The sequence below is a fragment of the Coregonus clupeaformis genome, chromosome 7 (genome assembly GCF_020615455.1).
Source record: "Coregonus clupeaformis isolate EN_2021a chromosome 7, ASM2061545v1, whole genome shotgun sequence".
NCBI classification, from domain to species: Eukaryota; Metazoa; Chordata; class Actinopteri; order Salmoniformes; family Salmonidae; genus Coregonus; species Coregonus clupeaformis.
Window position 1 is genome coordinate 48,285,763 of NC_059198.1, and position 14,319 is coordinate 48,300,081.

At 39.1% G+C, this 14,319-nt stretch overlaps 1 protein-coding gene across 2 annotated transcripts in view; it reads right to left on the reverse strand.

Annotated features, from left to right (window-relative positions):
• LOC121569815 (cadherin-12-like) overlaps window positions 1-14,319 on the reverse strand; it is a 202,591-nt gene that overhangs the window by 116,759 nt on the left and 71,513 nt on the right. The window contains exon 2 of one of the 2 annotated variants that reach the window (XM_041881034.2): window positions 1,700-2,127. In XM_041881034.2, the coding sequence (XP_041736968.1) occupies window positions 1,700-1,945 (246 nt within the window). In that variant the 5' untranslated portion in view covers window positions 1,946-2,127. Of the gene's footprint in view, window positions 1-1,699; window positions 2,128-14,319 lie in introns of those variants that run through there. The other variant, XM_041881035.2, reaches the window with a different exon arrangement.

The window sequence follows — 14,319 nt, forward strand, 5'->3', positions numbered from 1 at the left end:
GCCGATGTAGCGTATATCCCTCCAGCTGTATGTTATCCATGTCTTCAGTCAGCCACGACTCGGTGAAACATAAGATATTACAGTTTTTAATGTCCGTTTGGTAGGATATTCGTAATCGTAGGTCATCTATTTTGTTATCCAATGATTGTACGTTTGCTAATAGGACTAATGGTAGAGGCAGATTACCCACTCGCCGGCGGATCCTTACATGGCACCCCGACCTACGTCCCCGATCTCTTTGTCTCTTTCTCCTGCGAATGATTGGGATTTGGGCCTTGTTGGGTGCCTGAAGTAAATCCTTCGCGTTCGATTCGTTAAATAAAAAATCTTCTTCCAGTACGAGGTGAGTAATCGCTGTCCTGATATCCAGAAGAGACGGTGCCAGTCATAAGAGACGGTGCCAGAAACATTATGTACAAAATAAGTTACAAATAACGTGAAAAAAACACACACAATTGCACAATTGGTTAGGAGCCCGTAAAACGACAGTTATCTCCTCCGGCACAATTATCCTACTGGTGTTACAGGTGTGCCAAGCTTGTAGCGTCATACCCAAGAAGACTCAAGGCTGTAACCGCTGTTAAAGGTGCTTCAACAAAGGGTCTGAATACTTATGTAAATGTAATATTTCAGTTTTATAAGTTTGCAAAAAAATCTAAAAACCTGTTTTTGCTTTTTCATTATGGGCTATTGTGTGTAGATTGATAAGGGGAAAAACATTTTGATCAATTTTAGAATAAGGCTGAAATGTAACTAAATGTGGAAAAAGTCAAGGGGTCTGAATACTTTCCAATGCACCGTATAGACAGCCTATAGGGAGGAAGTCAGTGATCTGGCAGTGTTGTGCCAGGACAACAACCTCTCCCTCAACGTCAACAAGCCAAAGGAGCTGATCGTGTACTACAGGAAACGGAGGGCCGAGCATGCCCCCATCCACATCGACGGGGCTGTAGTGGAGTGGGTCAAGAGCTTCAAGTTCCACAGTGTCCACAGTGTCCACGTCCCTGCCATCCAGGACCTCTATACCAGGTGGTGTCAGAGGAAGGACCCTACAAATTGTCAAAGACTCCAGCCACCCAAGTCATAGACTGTTCTCTCTCCTACTGCACGGCAAGCGGTACCGATGCACCAAGTCTGGAACCAACAGGACCATGACCAGCTTCTAACCCAAAGCCATAAGACTACTAAATATTGTACTTAGTTAAATAGTTAACCAATAGCTACCCCGACTATCTGCATTGACACTATTTGCGCTAACTCTTTTGACTCATCACATATGCTGCTCCTACTGTTTATTTATTATTATCTATAGTCACTTTATCCCTACCTATTTGTACATATCTACCTCAATTACCCTGTGCTCTTGCACATCGACTCGGTATTGGTACCCTTTGTATATAGCCAAGTTATCATTACTCATTGTGTATTTATTCTTTGCGTTATTATTTTCTATAATGTATTTTTCTCTCCTCATTGTTGGATAGGTCCCATAAGTAAGCATGTGACAAATACAATTCGTTTTGATGCTCTACTACTACTACAGCTCTCCCTCTCTTTTCTTTCTCTTCTCCCTCCCTCTCTCATCCTATTTTCTACCTCTCCCTCCATTTAACACTGGTTCAATTCTTCCCGAGCTCTTGGCTACATGATTTATGACACGCTCCCATGCTATAAATAACACAATGTATAACATCCTTACCTTGCCAACATACTGTGGGTCTGACCCCATGTACTCCTCCAGCACAAAGAACTGGTTCCACACCCAGCCCCTCTTGACTCTCTGAAACCCAGATGCCCCATTCCTCATCGAGCCCGCCAGGCTCCTTGGATTCTCCTTTCCCAGTCTGCTCCTGCTCAGTGGTGGGCCTGGCGGGCGTACTAAAGACAGGGAACCTTTGTCGAAGACAAACCAAAGGAACAGCAGCAGGCAGTTCCTTGTAAGCATTGGCGGTCTGTGAGGTTGAGGTCTCCAAGGTAAAGTCCCACAGAAGGAAAGCCAGATCAACAACTGTAAGAACCAGAGAGATGAATCCGTGTAGGGGAGAGTGGACTGGATGTAGCCAAGATGAGGAGCCTCTGGCCTGGTTAGTTTGCCTGTCACACTCAACGATTAATGGAGCTCATCACCTGGAAGAGGAAAAGCACAAAGAAACGTTAAGATCCTTTCTGTATCCAATATTTCAATGAGTCACCTGTTGGATAATGGTAGTGGACCCCATTTACACAACACACAGAAAACAATGGTTGAGTACAAAATAAATAAACTAATTTTGAAATATTAATTTCTATATTTTTGGCACAGTCAAAATGTCACCTTAAGTATCACAGAGAATGGAAATAAATTACTGTGGATGATCTTATAATCATGCCATAACAATTCACATTCATATTCCCCAGAATACATCAAAACAGCTAATCTACAGAGGCAACCTTGTATTGCATCTCCAATGACATGCATGATGGATAGAGACGGATAGAGATAGTTATCAAATCAGTGTGTGGACTGCCCATACAAAACACTATGGTCCAAACGATCCCTTCAAGCCCAGATCTCTTTCTTCCCTTCACCCACTCTCAGGTTGCATCCCAAATGGTAAACTATTCCCTATATAGTCCACTACTTTTGACCAGGGCCCATAGGGGTCTGGTCAAAAGTAGTGCATAATGTAGGGAACAGGGTGCCTTTTGGAACTCAGCCGCACAGCTACTGTATATCTCCAGAGAACAGCGTTCTATTCAGCTTTGACAACCAGCTGCCACAGAAGATTGTTCCCCTCGCTGCAGACTGTAATTTGACAGTTTTCAAGCCGGAGATTAAGAACAAATAATCCAGCTCCCAGCTCCCGTGCAATTAAATATTTAATTTGTCCCGATGTGATATTATCTAGATACTGTCTGTATGTCTGTATTTTACTGTTTCCCGTGTATTTTCATCTGAATGCCGTTTGAGCTATTAGTGATGGTTTAGAATTCAAAATGTGGTGAAGCGCTTATCTCGTTGTAGGAGATTCAATTTGATCTTGCATGCCTGAATGTGTCTCTATTTTACTCTAATTTCTGCTTTATCATGGCTTTTATTTTTCAAAAAATAACAAAGTGCCTAGCAGGAGTTGGCTTTTCAGCAAGCATCACTGTATACATGTTGCCTCCTGATAGTCTCAAAAGCACTTGATAATTGCCTGTTAAAGGAAACACATGCCAAGGTACAACCTTATTATGTTTTCTGGTTTGCACGCAATACACCATAGGCTATGTAGCAGGTGGCTATTACCTCTGATGGAATAGAGAAACGATGCCTTTTTTTAAATCATAGACCTTCATGGGTGAGATAACATAATTAATCCATCAAAGCTCTAAGCTTCAGGTCAGACCAACCGTAAAGAATAAAGATTGTGACATAATTCATAAAATGAGCAGTAGATTTTCCCTCTTTTGTCATAAAAGGGAGAGATCACAATTGAGTTGAGGAGGCCTCTTTTTGGTTAAGCAGAGTGCCACATGAAAACAGCTTGATGAATAGACGCCATTAATTGTCCCATTGCATTCCCAATCATTCCAATTACACATTGGAATAAAAACGTGTATTGTGCATCCAAATGACACCCTATTCCCTACACGGTGCACTACTTTTGACCAGAGCCCTGTGGGCACTTTCTTGCAAATAGGGTGCCATTTGGGACGCAGTTGTAACCTTCTCCCTAAAAAACACCAAACAAACTGAGATTATGTTAAAACACGCCACTTCAATACAGCTAAGACTTTTTCGTAGCAGGTTAGGATAATTAACATAGCAGATTAGGAGAATTAGGTTAAGGTTAGGGTTAGCGAAAATGCTCTCTTAACTGGCTATGAGTCCCAAACAAGCCCGTCAGATCAGCTATTTGCTGTTCTGTGATCTTAACAGGCTGTGTGCAATTGGATACCAACTTAGTAAACTGTGGCGATGCCCGACAACAACATATCAGACCAGTGTCAACGACAACAACAAAAAACATATCAAACCAGTGTCAGAGAAGGCCAGAGTGTGTGTTTTTTTTCAGTGTGTCTCCCATTTCTTCCATTTCTCCAATTATCACAGTCAGGTATTCACATCAACTAACGCCTGAGAAATACTGTCTAACCCTGCTTTCATATCATCCACGCTAAGAGATGCTTTACAGTGTTGATCCATTCATGGGCTAGTAGAAGCATATCATAATTGCATTGTGTTGTCTTGAAATTTGTATACAAAGTACAATAGTGTATTGAAATAACCTTGAATAGCCAACCCATGTTTTCTTCTGAATTCAGATAAAATGTATCAATGACACCACTTCACCCACTCACAACTGCCAGAGTCAATATCTAGAGTACTCTAGATATTCCTGTATTAGCTCAGAACCCTTCACAGACAAACAGTACACTTCCTTTGAACTTGACACATTTCAGCATAAGTGCTCTACATTATCCAATTGAGTCCACTCCAACAGCACCTGAATGCCTCAGGCAGTTAAGAATATATGACCATTTGGGCTAATTAGTTAATTAGATCCAGTTAAGCAATTAAAATATTGGATTCAACAAAACCCAGTAAAATACTGTTGTTCTGTTAGGCTCCTTTCCAATTAAATTAGAGATTGTCAAGTGGGACAAATCATTTTAACCAAACTTTGGCAATATATTAATTAATTTAGAGTGAATGATGGATTCTATCACAGAGCCGTACAAATGAGAATCACCCGAATGTGTTCAATGCCAATCATACATTGAGCAATCATTTATATAATTTATACCTTGGCAAAATGGCCTTGTTACAAGTAATGTGATTATACATTATAGGTTTAAATAATTGTATATGTTTTAATACTTTCTTATTGCATATTGTAATAGCATTTAGGACATTGGACACCAAAATGATAAATTGAATCATAGATGAGAAATGTACAGTTGAATGCTTCAGTGTTTTAAATAATTTGCCCAAGGTATACATTATATAAATTATTTCTCAATTTATGATTGCCGTTAAACACATTCGGGTGATTCTCATTTGTACGGCTCTGTGACTGAATCCATGGGCCAATCCTGAGCCTAGGCTAGAAAAACTGACTCTGTAGCTGATTGGCAGGTTTTCAGGCAATTGAGAAATAGATGCACCTACTCAATTAAGAAAGCTAAATCATGCTACTTTCTATGTTCTATCTCAGACTCTGCTGGAAAATTGTTCATGTACTGAAGCATGGAAATTCATCAGGGTCTAGCATCTTTACTGAGAAAAATGAGATAAGTGATGCTTTTAGTCAACATGTTATCTTTTTTTTAATTTTTTTTTAATTTATAATTATTATTATTATATATATATATATTTTTATTATTATTATTATTATTTTTATTATTTTTTTTCTGGGGGGATGGATCAGCTTAATATTGCAGATAGATTGTATCTTCTATCAATGTAATTGTCTGCATCACTTCCAATCCCCCATGTTTTTTTTATTTTATATATATATATATATTCCCCTTTATTACTTTTCAACCCCACCATCCTTTCCCTACTTGGAGTAAATTAGTGAACAACAACGCCCAGGCCTCTACTTCCGGTCTATAATTACTATCTACACCTTATGGACAGAGTTAATTTCACAATAATTCTATATCCATATATATATATATTTATTTATTTTTTTGCTCCTGAACTTCTTCTACTCTCAACCTCTCCGATCATTTTCATGATGTCCATCCGGTTTGCTTCTAAATGCCATATCTTTCTAACTGTGCTCTTTCCCAAAAGCTCCCAACATACAACCTATATACTTATTATGGACACAGTATGCTTACATTATTAGCTATCTTTGTTATTATTTGTTGTTATTTGTTATTAGTCCCATCCTTCAACTCTATTCAATACCTCCCATCTATCTCTTAACACCATCCATATAGGATTTCTATTTGCCATATATATTTCAACCATACTGTGATGTTTTACAAAAGTTCTGAACCTTTCTATTCTCATTGCTTCTACAGATTGTGAATTAAAAATAAACATTTTTGCTAAAAGTATTATTATATTATTGATTGATTGACTATGACTTTTCAGATCACCCAGTAATGCTATCTGCAAGGTTAGTTCCAGGTAAATATTGCAATCCTTTAGCCATTCCTGGACCTGTGTCCAAAAACAAGCTACAAATGGACAGAACCAAAACAAATGATCTAATGATTCTCTTCACAGCAAAATCTGCAGAGCTGGGAAGATTGTATCCCCCATATAAATAACATTCTATTGGTAGCAAGAATTTTATATAATAATTTAAATTGAAAGATTCTAATTTTTGAATCCGGTGTCGTTTTGCGTGTCAGTTCATAAACACTATGCCATGGGATTGGTACGTCAAAGATCTCTTCCCAACTATTTTGCAATCTATATGGGACGGCTGTCAATCCTTTGGTCCTTAAGTGAAACTGATATACTTTTTTATTTATCACAGTTTTCCTTAACCAATTATGTTCTTTAATGCAAGGCCGACAGACAAGTTCCTTACTTTCTCCCCCTTCAACTTTCCTCTTCCACTTTTGCGGTAAGGCTGCAATTATTTGGTTGTAATTTTGGGTAGAGCAGACATTTCCATATGTTTTTGTTAGCTGCATGTGCGACATAACTCCACCAGTCCTACCGATGATATCATTTACGAAGATTATACCTTTTTTAAACATTCTGTCAAAAAATAAAGGTTTTTTGTCAATTAGTATATTTGAATTTAACCACAATATTTGTTGCATTATTTGTTCTGTCGTTTCTGGAGGATTAAATTGAAATTGCAACCAACTTTCTATGGCTTGTTTTAGAAATAGTGACATTTGGGAGATTATTTCCTTTTCAAATAACTGAAAGTGAGAGATTGTAATCTGAATAAAGGGAAAAAGGCCTTTCTTGAACAGTGGGTGAGACAATCTTACTAATTTGCTTGAGAACCAGTTCGGATTTAAGTATAACTTTTGGATGACTGAAGATTTTAGTGATAGGTCTAATGCTTTAATATTTAATAATTTCTGTCCTCCGAATTCATATTCATTATATATATATGCTCTTTTAATTTTGTCTGGCTTGCCGTTCCAAATAAAATTGAATATTTTTTTCTCATATATTTTAAAAAACTGTTTGCTAGGCGTAGGCAAGACCATAAGCAAATAGGTAAACTGGGATAATACTAAAGAGTTAATCAGGGTGATTTTTCCACAAATTGACAGGTATTTTCCTTTCCATTGTTATCTTTCCAGGTATTTTATTTGAAAGTAATTGTGGTTTATTTGGCCCCAATCAGTCATTTGACCACTCTTCCCTCCACTCTTCCCTCTCCCAGCCTTTATTTGGCAGGATGGAATATCTGTCAATTTCTGATTAATCTTTGTTTTAATTTCAACAACTGTCTACTTCTGATGTGGTAGACACCCTGCTTCAGATTCATAAAAATAAAATAGAAAATCCACCGGGGCTGATTTGCGTGATCCTTTCTTGCTGCAGCTTCCTGCTTCCCTAATTGTGGAATCATTGACACATATTTTTAAACTGACAATTATCTTGGGTGCTATCCCTAGGGTCTGGAAGGCTGCTCATGTGCTCCCTCTCCACAAAGGTGGTGATCCCTTGGACATGAATAATTATTGCCCGATCTCTAAACTGTCTTACCTAGCGAAATGTTTTACATCTTTAATAAACACTCAGCTTAGATCTTTTCTAGCTTCATAATGTATTCTAAGTGTCCATCATTCTGTTTTCAGGTCAGGTCACAGCACTATCTCTACTGCTTCTTTGGTGTTAAATTACATTGGAAAATGCATAGACAAAAGGCAGCATAGTGCTGCCCTTTTTATAGACCTGTCGAAGGCTTTCAAAACTGTTGACCACTCATTATTAATTAATAGACTGTCTGAAATTGGCCTGGGTCAGGCAGCCTGCTCTTGGTTTGAAAACTACCTGATAGGCAGGACACAATGTGCATCTTCTGATGGTGTTAAGTAAGGTTTCCTTGATATTACTAAAGGTGACCCTCAAGGGTCGATTTGGGCACCGTACTTTTTAATATCTATACAAACAATATTGGTTTGTCTGTAAGAATTTGTAACCTCCACTTATATGCGGACTATACTGTTGTGTATTCTGTTGCCCCTTCTATTGACAAGGATCTTTCAGAACTACAATCTTGCTTTTTCGACTTACATAAAGATGTTGTTGAACTTAAATTGGTACTTAATGCAGGTAAATCTAAGTCAATGTTATTTTCCAAAAATCTTAAAATGTATCTGATGATTTATGCATGTGTACATTGGATGGTGCCCACATTGATCATGTCCCCACTTATTAATATCTGGGTATCTGGATTGACGAAAAACTATCTTTCAAAAAGCATAGTGATGAGTTAGTTAAGAAGTTGAAAATTAAAATGGGCTTCCTTTATAGCAATAGGGCATGCCTTAAATTAACTAGCAGAAACAAATCATTCAGTCGACATTTGTTCCAGCTTTAGACTATGGTCTGTATGAATGCAGCTGCCACTGTATTGAAGCCATTGGACGCAGTTTATCATAGCACACTAAGCTTTGTAAAGGGTGATAGGTTCAGTACACCTCACTGCATTCTGTATCAGACTGTAGGCTGGCGCTCTCTTAAGGCTTGTAGATCAATGCACTGCTCTCTTTTTGTTTATTAAGCCCTCTTGTGCAAACTTCCGCTATTACCTTACCTCGTTGTTAAATTACATACATATGAGTTACCAGACCCGATCTCAGGGAGGGTTAACTCTGGAAATCCCTTCGGTCTCCACTGATTTAGGTAGATCTGCATTTAGTTTTTTTGCACCTTACTTGTGGAATAATCTCCAGAACTCTCTAAGGTTGGAGGTTTTGGTACCGATAGGACAGTTCAGACTACTGGTTGATTACTTTTTTACTGAGGGATATGTTTGATTTTCATGATCGGGTTTTGTAAGTTACTTTTCTTAACTTGCTTGTAAATATTGTATGTTTTATTGAGTTGAAATTGTAAATATTGCGTTGGAATTGTAAATATTGTGAATTTGTACAATTGTGTGCAGGGCTCGCATGAAAGAGGCATTGGTCTCAATGGCATTCCCTGTTTAAAACCATTTGAATAAATTTTTCTTTAAGAAATAATACGCCAGAATTAAGAGTAGGAGTAAAACCTTTGGGAAATATACAACAAATTGTCCATCAACAGTGGAGACAACTTAGTTTAGGATGATTCAACACCTGGCACACACTCACTCATTTGTCCCTGCCTAATGTAGTTATAAACGATATAATAACTTAGGCACCAAGGCACTAATTTCATAACCACAGCCCTCACTGACACCATTGTCTTTGATTAATTTAATAGACTTTGAACACTGGCGTCAGAGGGAGGATACTCTACCAAGGTTACACCCCCATAAACCCAGATTAATTTAAGTTGATACTGTCACTAAAGTAATCTGCAAAGTTCCCCTTGCAGAATCAGGAGGAACTATCTCAACATGAGGTCAGTCCGTTGATCAGACAGGTCACTTCTCATTTTGCGAAGACATAATGGGAAATGAATGTTCCCATAATTCCTGAAAATCGTGTCTACGCTCCACTGTTAGTTCCTGGAGGGCACTTGATGCATATTTAATGAGATAAGTTAATTACCATGTACCGGCCCTCTGTGCCGAGCCTTGACCCACCGTGTCTGCCTCAGATAACACCACACAGCCAGCTGACAGCTTTCTCACACATCAAATCCCATAATCAAAGAACATATGGCTCACCGAGCTGCCGGCACAGATTAGGAACCGTAAGAGACTCCCTCGGAAAGTTCTTAGTTGTCAAGGCTGTCGTAAACATGACAATCCGATAAACAGCAAATATTTTATATATATGATAGATACAGTGCATTTGGAAAGTATTCAGACCCCTTGACTTTTTCCACATTTTGTTACCTAACAGCCTTTTTATAAAAGTGGGAAATTCAGAGACTTGTCCCGAAGCCGCTCCTGTGTTGTCTTGGCTGTTTGCTTAGGGTTGTTGCCCTATTGGAAGGGGAACCTTCGCCCCAGTCTGAGGTCCTGAGAGCTCTGGAGTATGTTTTCATCAAGGATCTCTCTGTACTTTTCTCCGTTCATCTTTCTCTCGATCCTGACTAGTCTCCCAGTCCCTGCCACTGAAAAACATCCCCACAGCATGATGCTGCCACCACCATGCTTCAGCGTAGGGATGGTGCCAGGTTTCCTTCAGATGTGACGCTGCATATTCAGGCCAAAGGGTTTAATCTTGGTTTCATCAGACCAGAGAATCTTGTTTCTCATGGTCTGAGAGCCTTTAGGTGCCTTTTGGCAAACTCCAAGCGGGCTGTCATCTGCCTTTTACTGAGGAGTGACTTCTGTCTGGCCACTCTACCATAAAGGTCTAATTGGTGGAGTGCTTCAAAGATGGTTGTCCTTCTGGAAGACCCTCCCTTCTCCACAGAGGAACTCTGGAGCTCTGTCAGAGTGACCAACGGGTTCTTGCTCGCCTCCCAGACCAAGGCCCTTCTCCCCCGATTGCTCAGTTTGGCCGCGCGGCCAGCAAAAATGTCTAAAAACCTGTTTTTGCTTTGTCATTATGGGGTATAGATTGATGATTGCACTGTACAGTTGAAGTCGGAAGTTTACATACACCTTAGCCAAATACATTTAAACTCAGTTTTTCACAATTCCTGACATTTAATCCTAGTAAAAATTCCCTGTCTTAGGTCAGTTAGGATCACCACTTTATTTTAAGAATGTGAAATGTCAGAATAATAGTAGAGAGAATTATTTATTAAGCTTTTATTACTTTCATCACATTCCCAGTGGGTCGGAAGTTTACATACACTCAATTAGTATTTGGTACCATGGCCTTTAAATTGTTTAACTTGGGTCAAACATTTCAGGTAGCCTTCCACAAGCTTCCCACAATAAGTTGGGTGAATTTTGGCTCATTCCTCCTGACAGAGCTGGTGTAACTGAGTCAGGTGTGTAGGCCTTCTTGCTCTCACACACTTTTTCAGTTCTGCCCACACATTGTTCTATTTTTGTTTCATCAGACCAGAGGACATTTTTCCAAAAAGTACAATTTTTGTCCCGATGTGCAGTTGCTAACCATAGTGTGGCTTTTTTTACGGTGGTTTTGGAGCAGTGGCTTCTTCCTTGCTGAGCGGCCTTTCAGGTTATGTCGATATAGGACTCATTTTACTGTGGATATAGAAGCTTTTGTACCGGTTTCCTCCAGCATCTTCACAAGGTCCTTTGCTGTTGTTCTGGGATTGATTTGCACTTTTCGCACCAAAGTACGTTCATCTCTAGGAGACAGAACGCATCTCCTTCCTGAGCGGTATGACGGCTGCGTGGTCCCATGGTGTTTATACTTGCATGCTATTGTTTGTACAGATGAATGTGGTACCTTCAGGCATTTGGAAATTGCTCCCAAGGATGAACCAGACTTGTGGAGGTCTACAATTTTTTTTCTGAGGTATTGGCTGATTTTTATTTTATTTTCCCATGATGTAAAGCAAAGAGGCACTGAGTTTGAAAGTAGGCCTTGAAATACATCCACAGGTACACCTCCAATTGACTCAAATGATGTCAATTACCCTATCAGAAGCTTCTAAAGCAATGACATCATTTTCTGGAATTTTCCAAGCTGTTTAAAGGCACAGTCAACTTAGTGTATGTAAACTTCTGACCCACTGGAATTGTGATACAGTTAATTATATGTGAAAAAATCTGTCTGTAAACAATTGTTGGAAAAATTACTTGTGTCATGCACAAAGTAGATGTCCTAACCGCCAAATCTATAGTTTGTTAACAAGAAATGTGTGGAGTGGTTGAAAAACGAGTTTTAATGACTCCAACCTAAGTGTATGTAAACTTCCGACTTCAACTGCATGTGAAGGGTGATATTTTAGTTGTGTCACCACCACAGGTTTGTTGCTGGGTGACAGGAGTGTTGTCCTGAGGTGCAGATAAGTCAAAGTTATTTTAATAAGGTTAAGGACACATCTGGACCAGATTCAAGAGTAAAACATTGTTATATATATATATATATATATATATGACTCTCAGATTTCTTTTTATTTCACAAAATGTACATTACAAAGTTTGGCGGGGACAGGTGTCAAAGGCTTTGCGGAATATGAAGTCTAGACTCTCCATATGGTGGTCTACCTACTGTAGCTCAATCCACACTGTTATATTTGTATAACAATTGTGGTAGTGATTCAGTCTGTGCTAAATAAATAAGAACATTAATTAAGTTGTTCCCTCAGGATAAATCCCAGAGGAAATATAATTGGGTTGAGAAAGATAAACCAACATTTCAAAATCCAACAGTTGTTAATCCAAAATAAATTATTTTCTTGATGCTGTGATTCATATGCCATCATATCATGTTTATTATTTTTGTAAACCATTTTTTGCTGGGGGTGTATCAGCTTTAATATTGCAGATATATATATATATTGTGGGTTCTATCAATGTACTGTAATTGTCTGCATCATTTCCAATCCCCCATATATATATATATATATATATATATATATATATATATTTATTTCTTCTTTATTATTTTACCCTAATCATACCACCCCTCCCCTAATTTGAGTAAAATAATGGACAACAATACTTAGGCTTCTGCTGTTTACTTAGTTAAGTCTCTTTCTCTCTCTCTCTCCCTCTCGCTTTCCGTATGACATTTTATACAGATTTGCTTTGTGTCAGTCTGAGCTTGTTCATGTCAGCGGCGCATAATCATCTTGGTGCAGAACACAATGCCGCTTTACAGCTGATTTAGGGGCTTTGTCTGCTCTGAAAACTCATCTGGTAATGACAGCAGATGTTTCAGGGTTCGGCAAACTCAGCATAATGCTCAAGGCACAGGGTGAGGAACTGGAGTGAAACTGTGGCTGGCTGGCGCGATCCGTACTGAATAAATATGTACAGGAACTGAGAGAGACGACCCACAGAAGGAGAAAACACCTTTCACATCAGTAGAGCGTGCAGCCAGTGCAGTCACAGAGATTATTCATAGTAAACTCCAAGCTTGCAGTTGTGTTTATGTCGGCCAGACCAAAGCAGGCCTTTTTAATATGCCTGGGAGTCTCAGGGACTATAGTAGGAGGAGGAGGAGAACAGTGTCAGAGGACAGGGAAAGAAGACTGGAAAGGAAAGGTAGTCAAAGACAGAAAACGTGTGAGGGGAGGAAAAACTAGCCAGAGGGGGATAGGAGGGGGGGAAGGTTATAAAAAGGGACAAAAAATTGCCCAGCCAGGATAAATAAATAATCAGGGAGTAAAGCTTATGAATAAGTGATGGTGACTCTAAAGTTGCTGATACCGACTGTAGCAAGGCAGGGTATATAGTGCACTGCTTTTGACCATGATCCAAAGGGTTCTGGTCCAAAATAGTGCACTATATAGGGAATAGTGTACCATTTGTAATATAGCCTCCATCACATATACACAATTAGTGGAGCTCAAAACAGCCAGGGCTGGGCAGTGCCCACTGCAGCAGCCTGACTATCACGGTAGGGTACCACCCCATGGTAACTTTCCCTTTATAAATACAAAACAACTCTTTACAGGCTCTCATGTCTGCACATTGCAGGGGTCCGGTAGATAAGGAAGGCTGAGTAAGTTATTTGTTGCGCTTTGGTAGTTCGGAGGCACATTCACTCCCTAAGTTCCCTATTTCTTTGTCAGAGTCCGGATGTTCAAAGACAGTGTGTTGCTCTATAGTCCCTCTAATTTGATTAAGATAAATCAAAGCCTTTTTCTCAAATTTTTTCACAAAACAGTTCAAAAATACTCTAGAGTATGTTAAATAAGCACTTAGAGTGCAATGAGTCAGTGAGAGAGTGAGAGACGCTAGCTTAAAAGGCAAGCTATTAATAGTGCAAAAGGCCAGTTATTCTTATTGCTATAACTATTGAAGTAATAATTGCTCTTTGATGTTCAGAGAAATGCACTGTCTACAGTACAGGGAGTATGCAACTGGAAAAAAGCCTTTTCTGAGTCTGTTGGGTATTGATTCGCACTGTACGCTACCAGAGCAAATAGTAATCAACCTAATGTGTTGATTCTGGGTAACAAAACAGCTATCAGAAGACATGGGGAAACACAGAATAGCTTTGACCTGAGGTATCAGTTTTCTGCCATGTTAGCTTGTTCACCTACCTTTTATTCTGACAGAAAAAAAATTCTAGTGACAGAAATAGATATTAATCTGTGAGCATGTTAGACATGGGTGATGTCATTGTATAAGAGTCAGAAAACGACAGCTGACAGATACATAG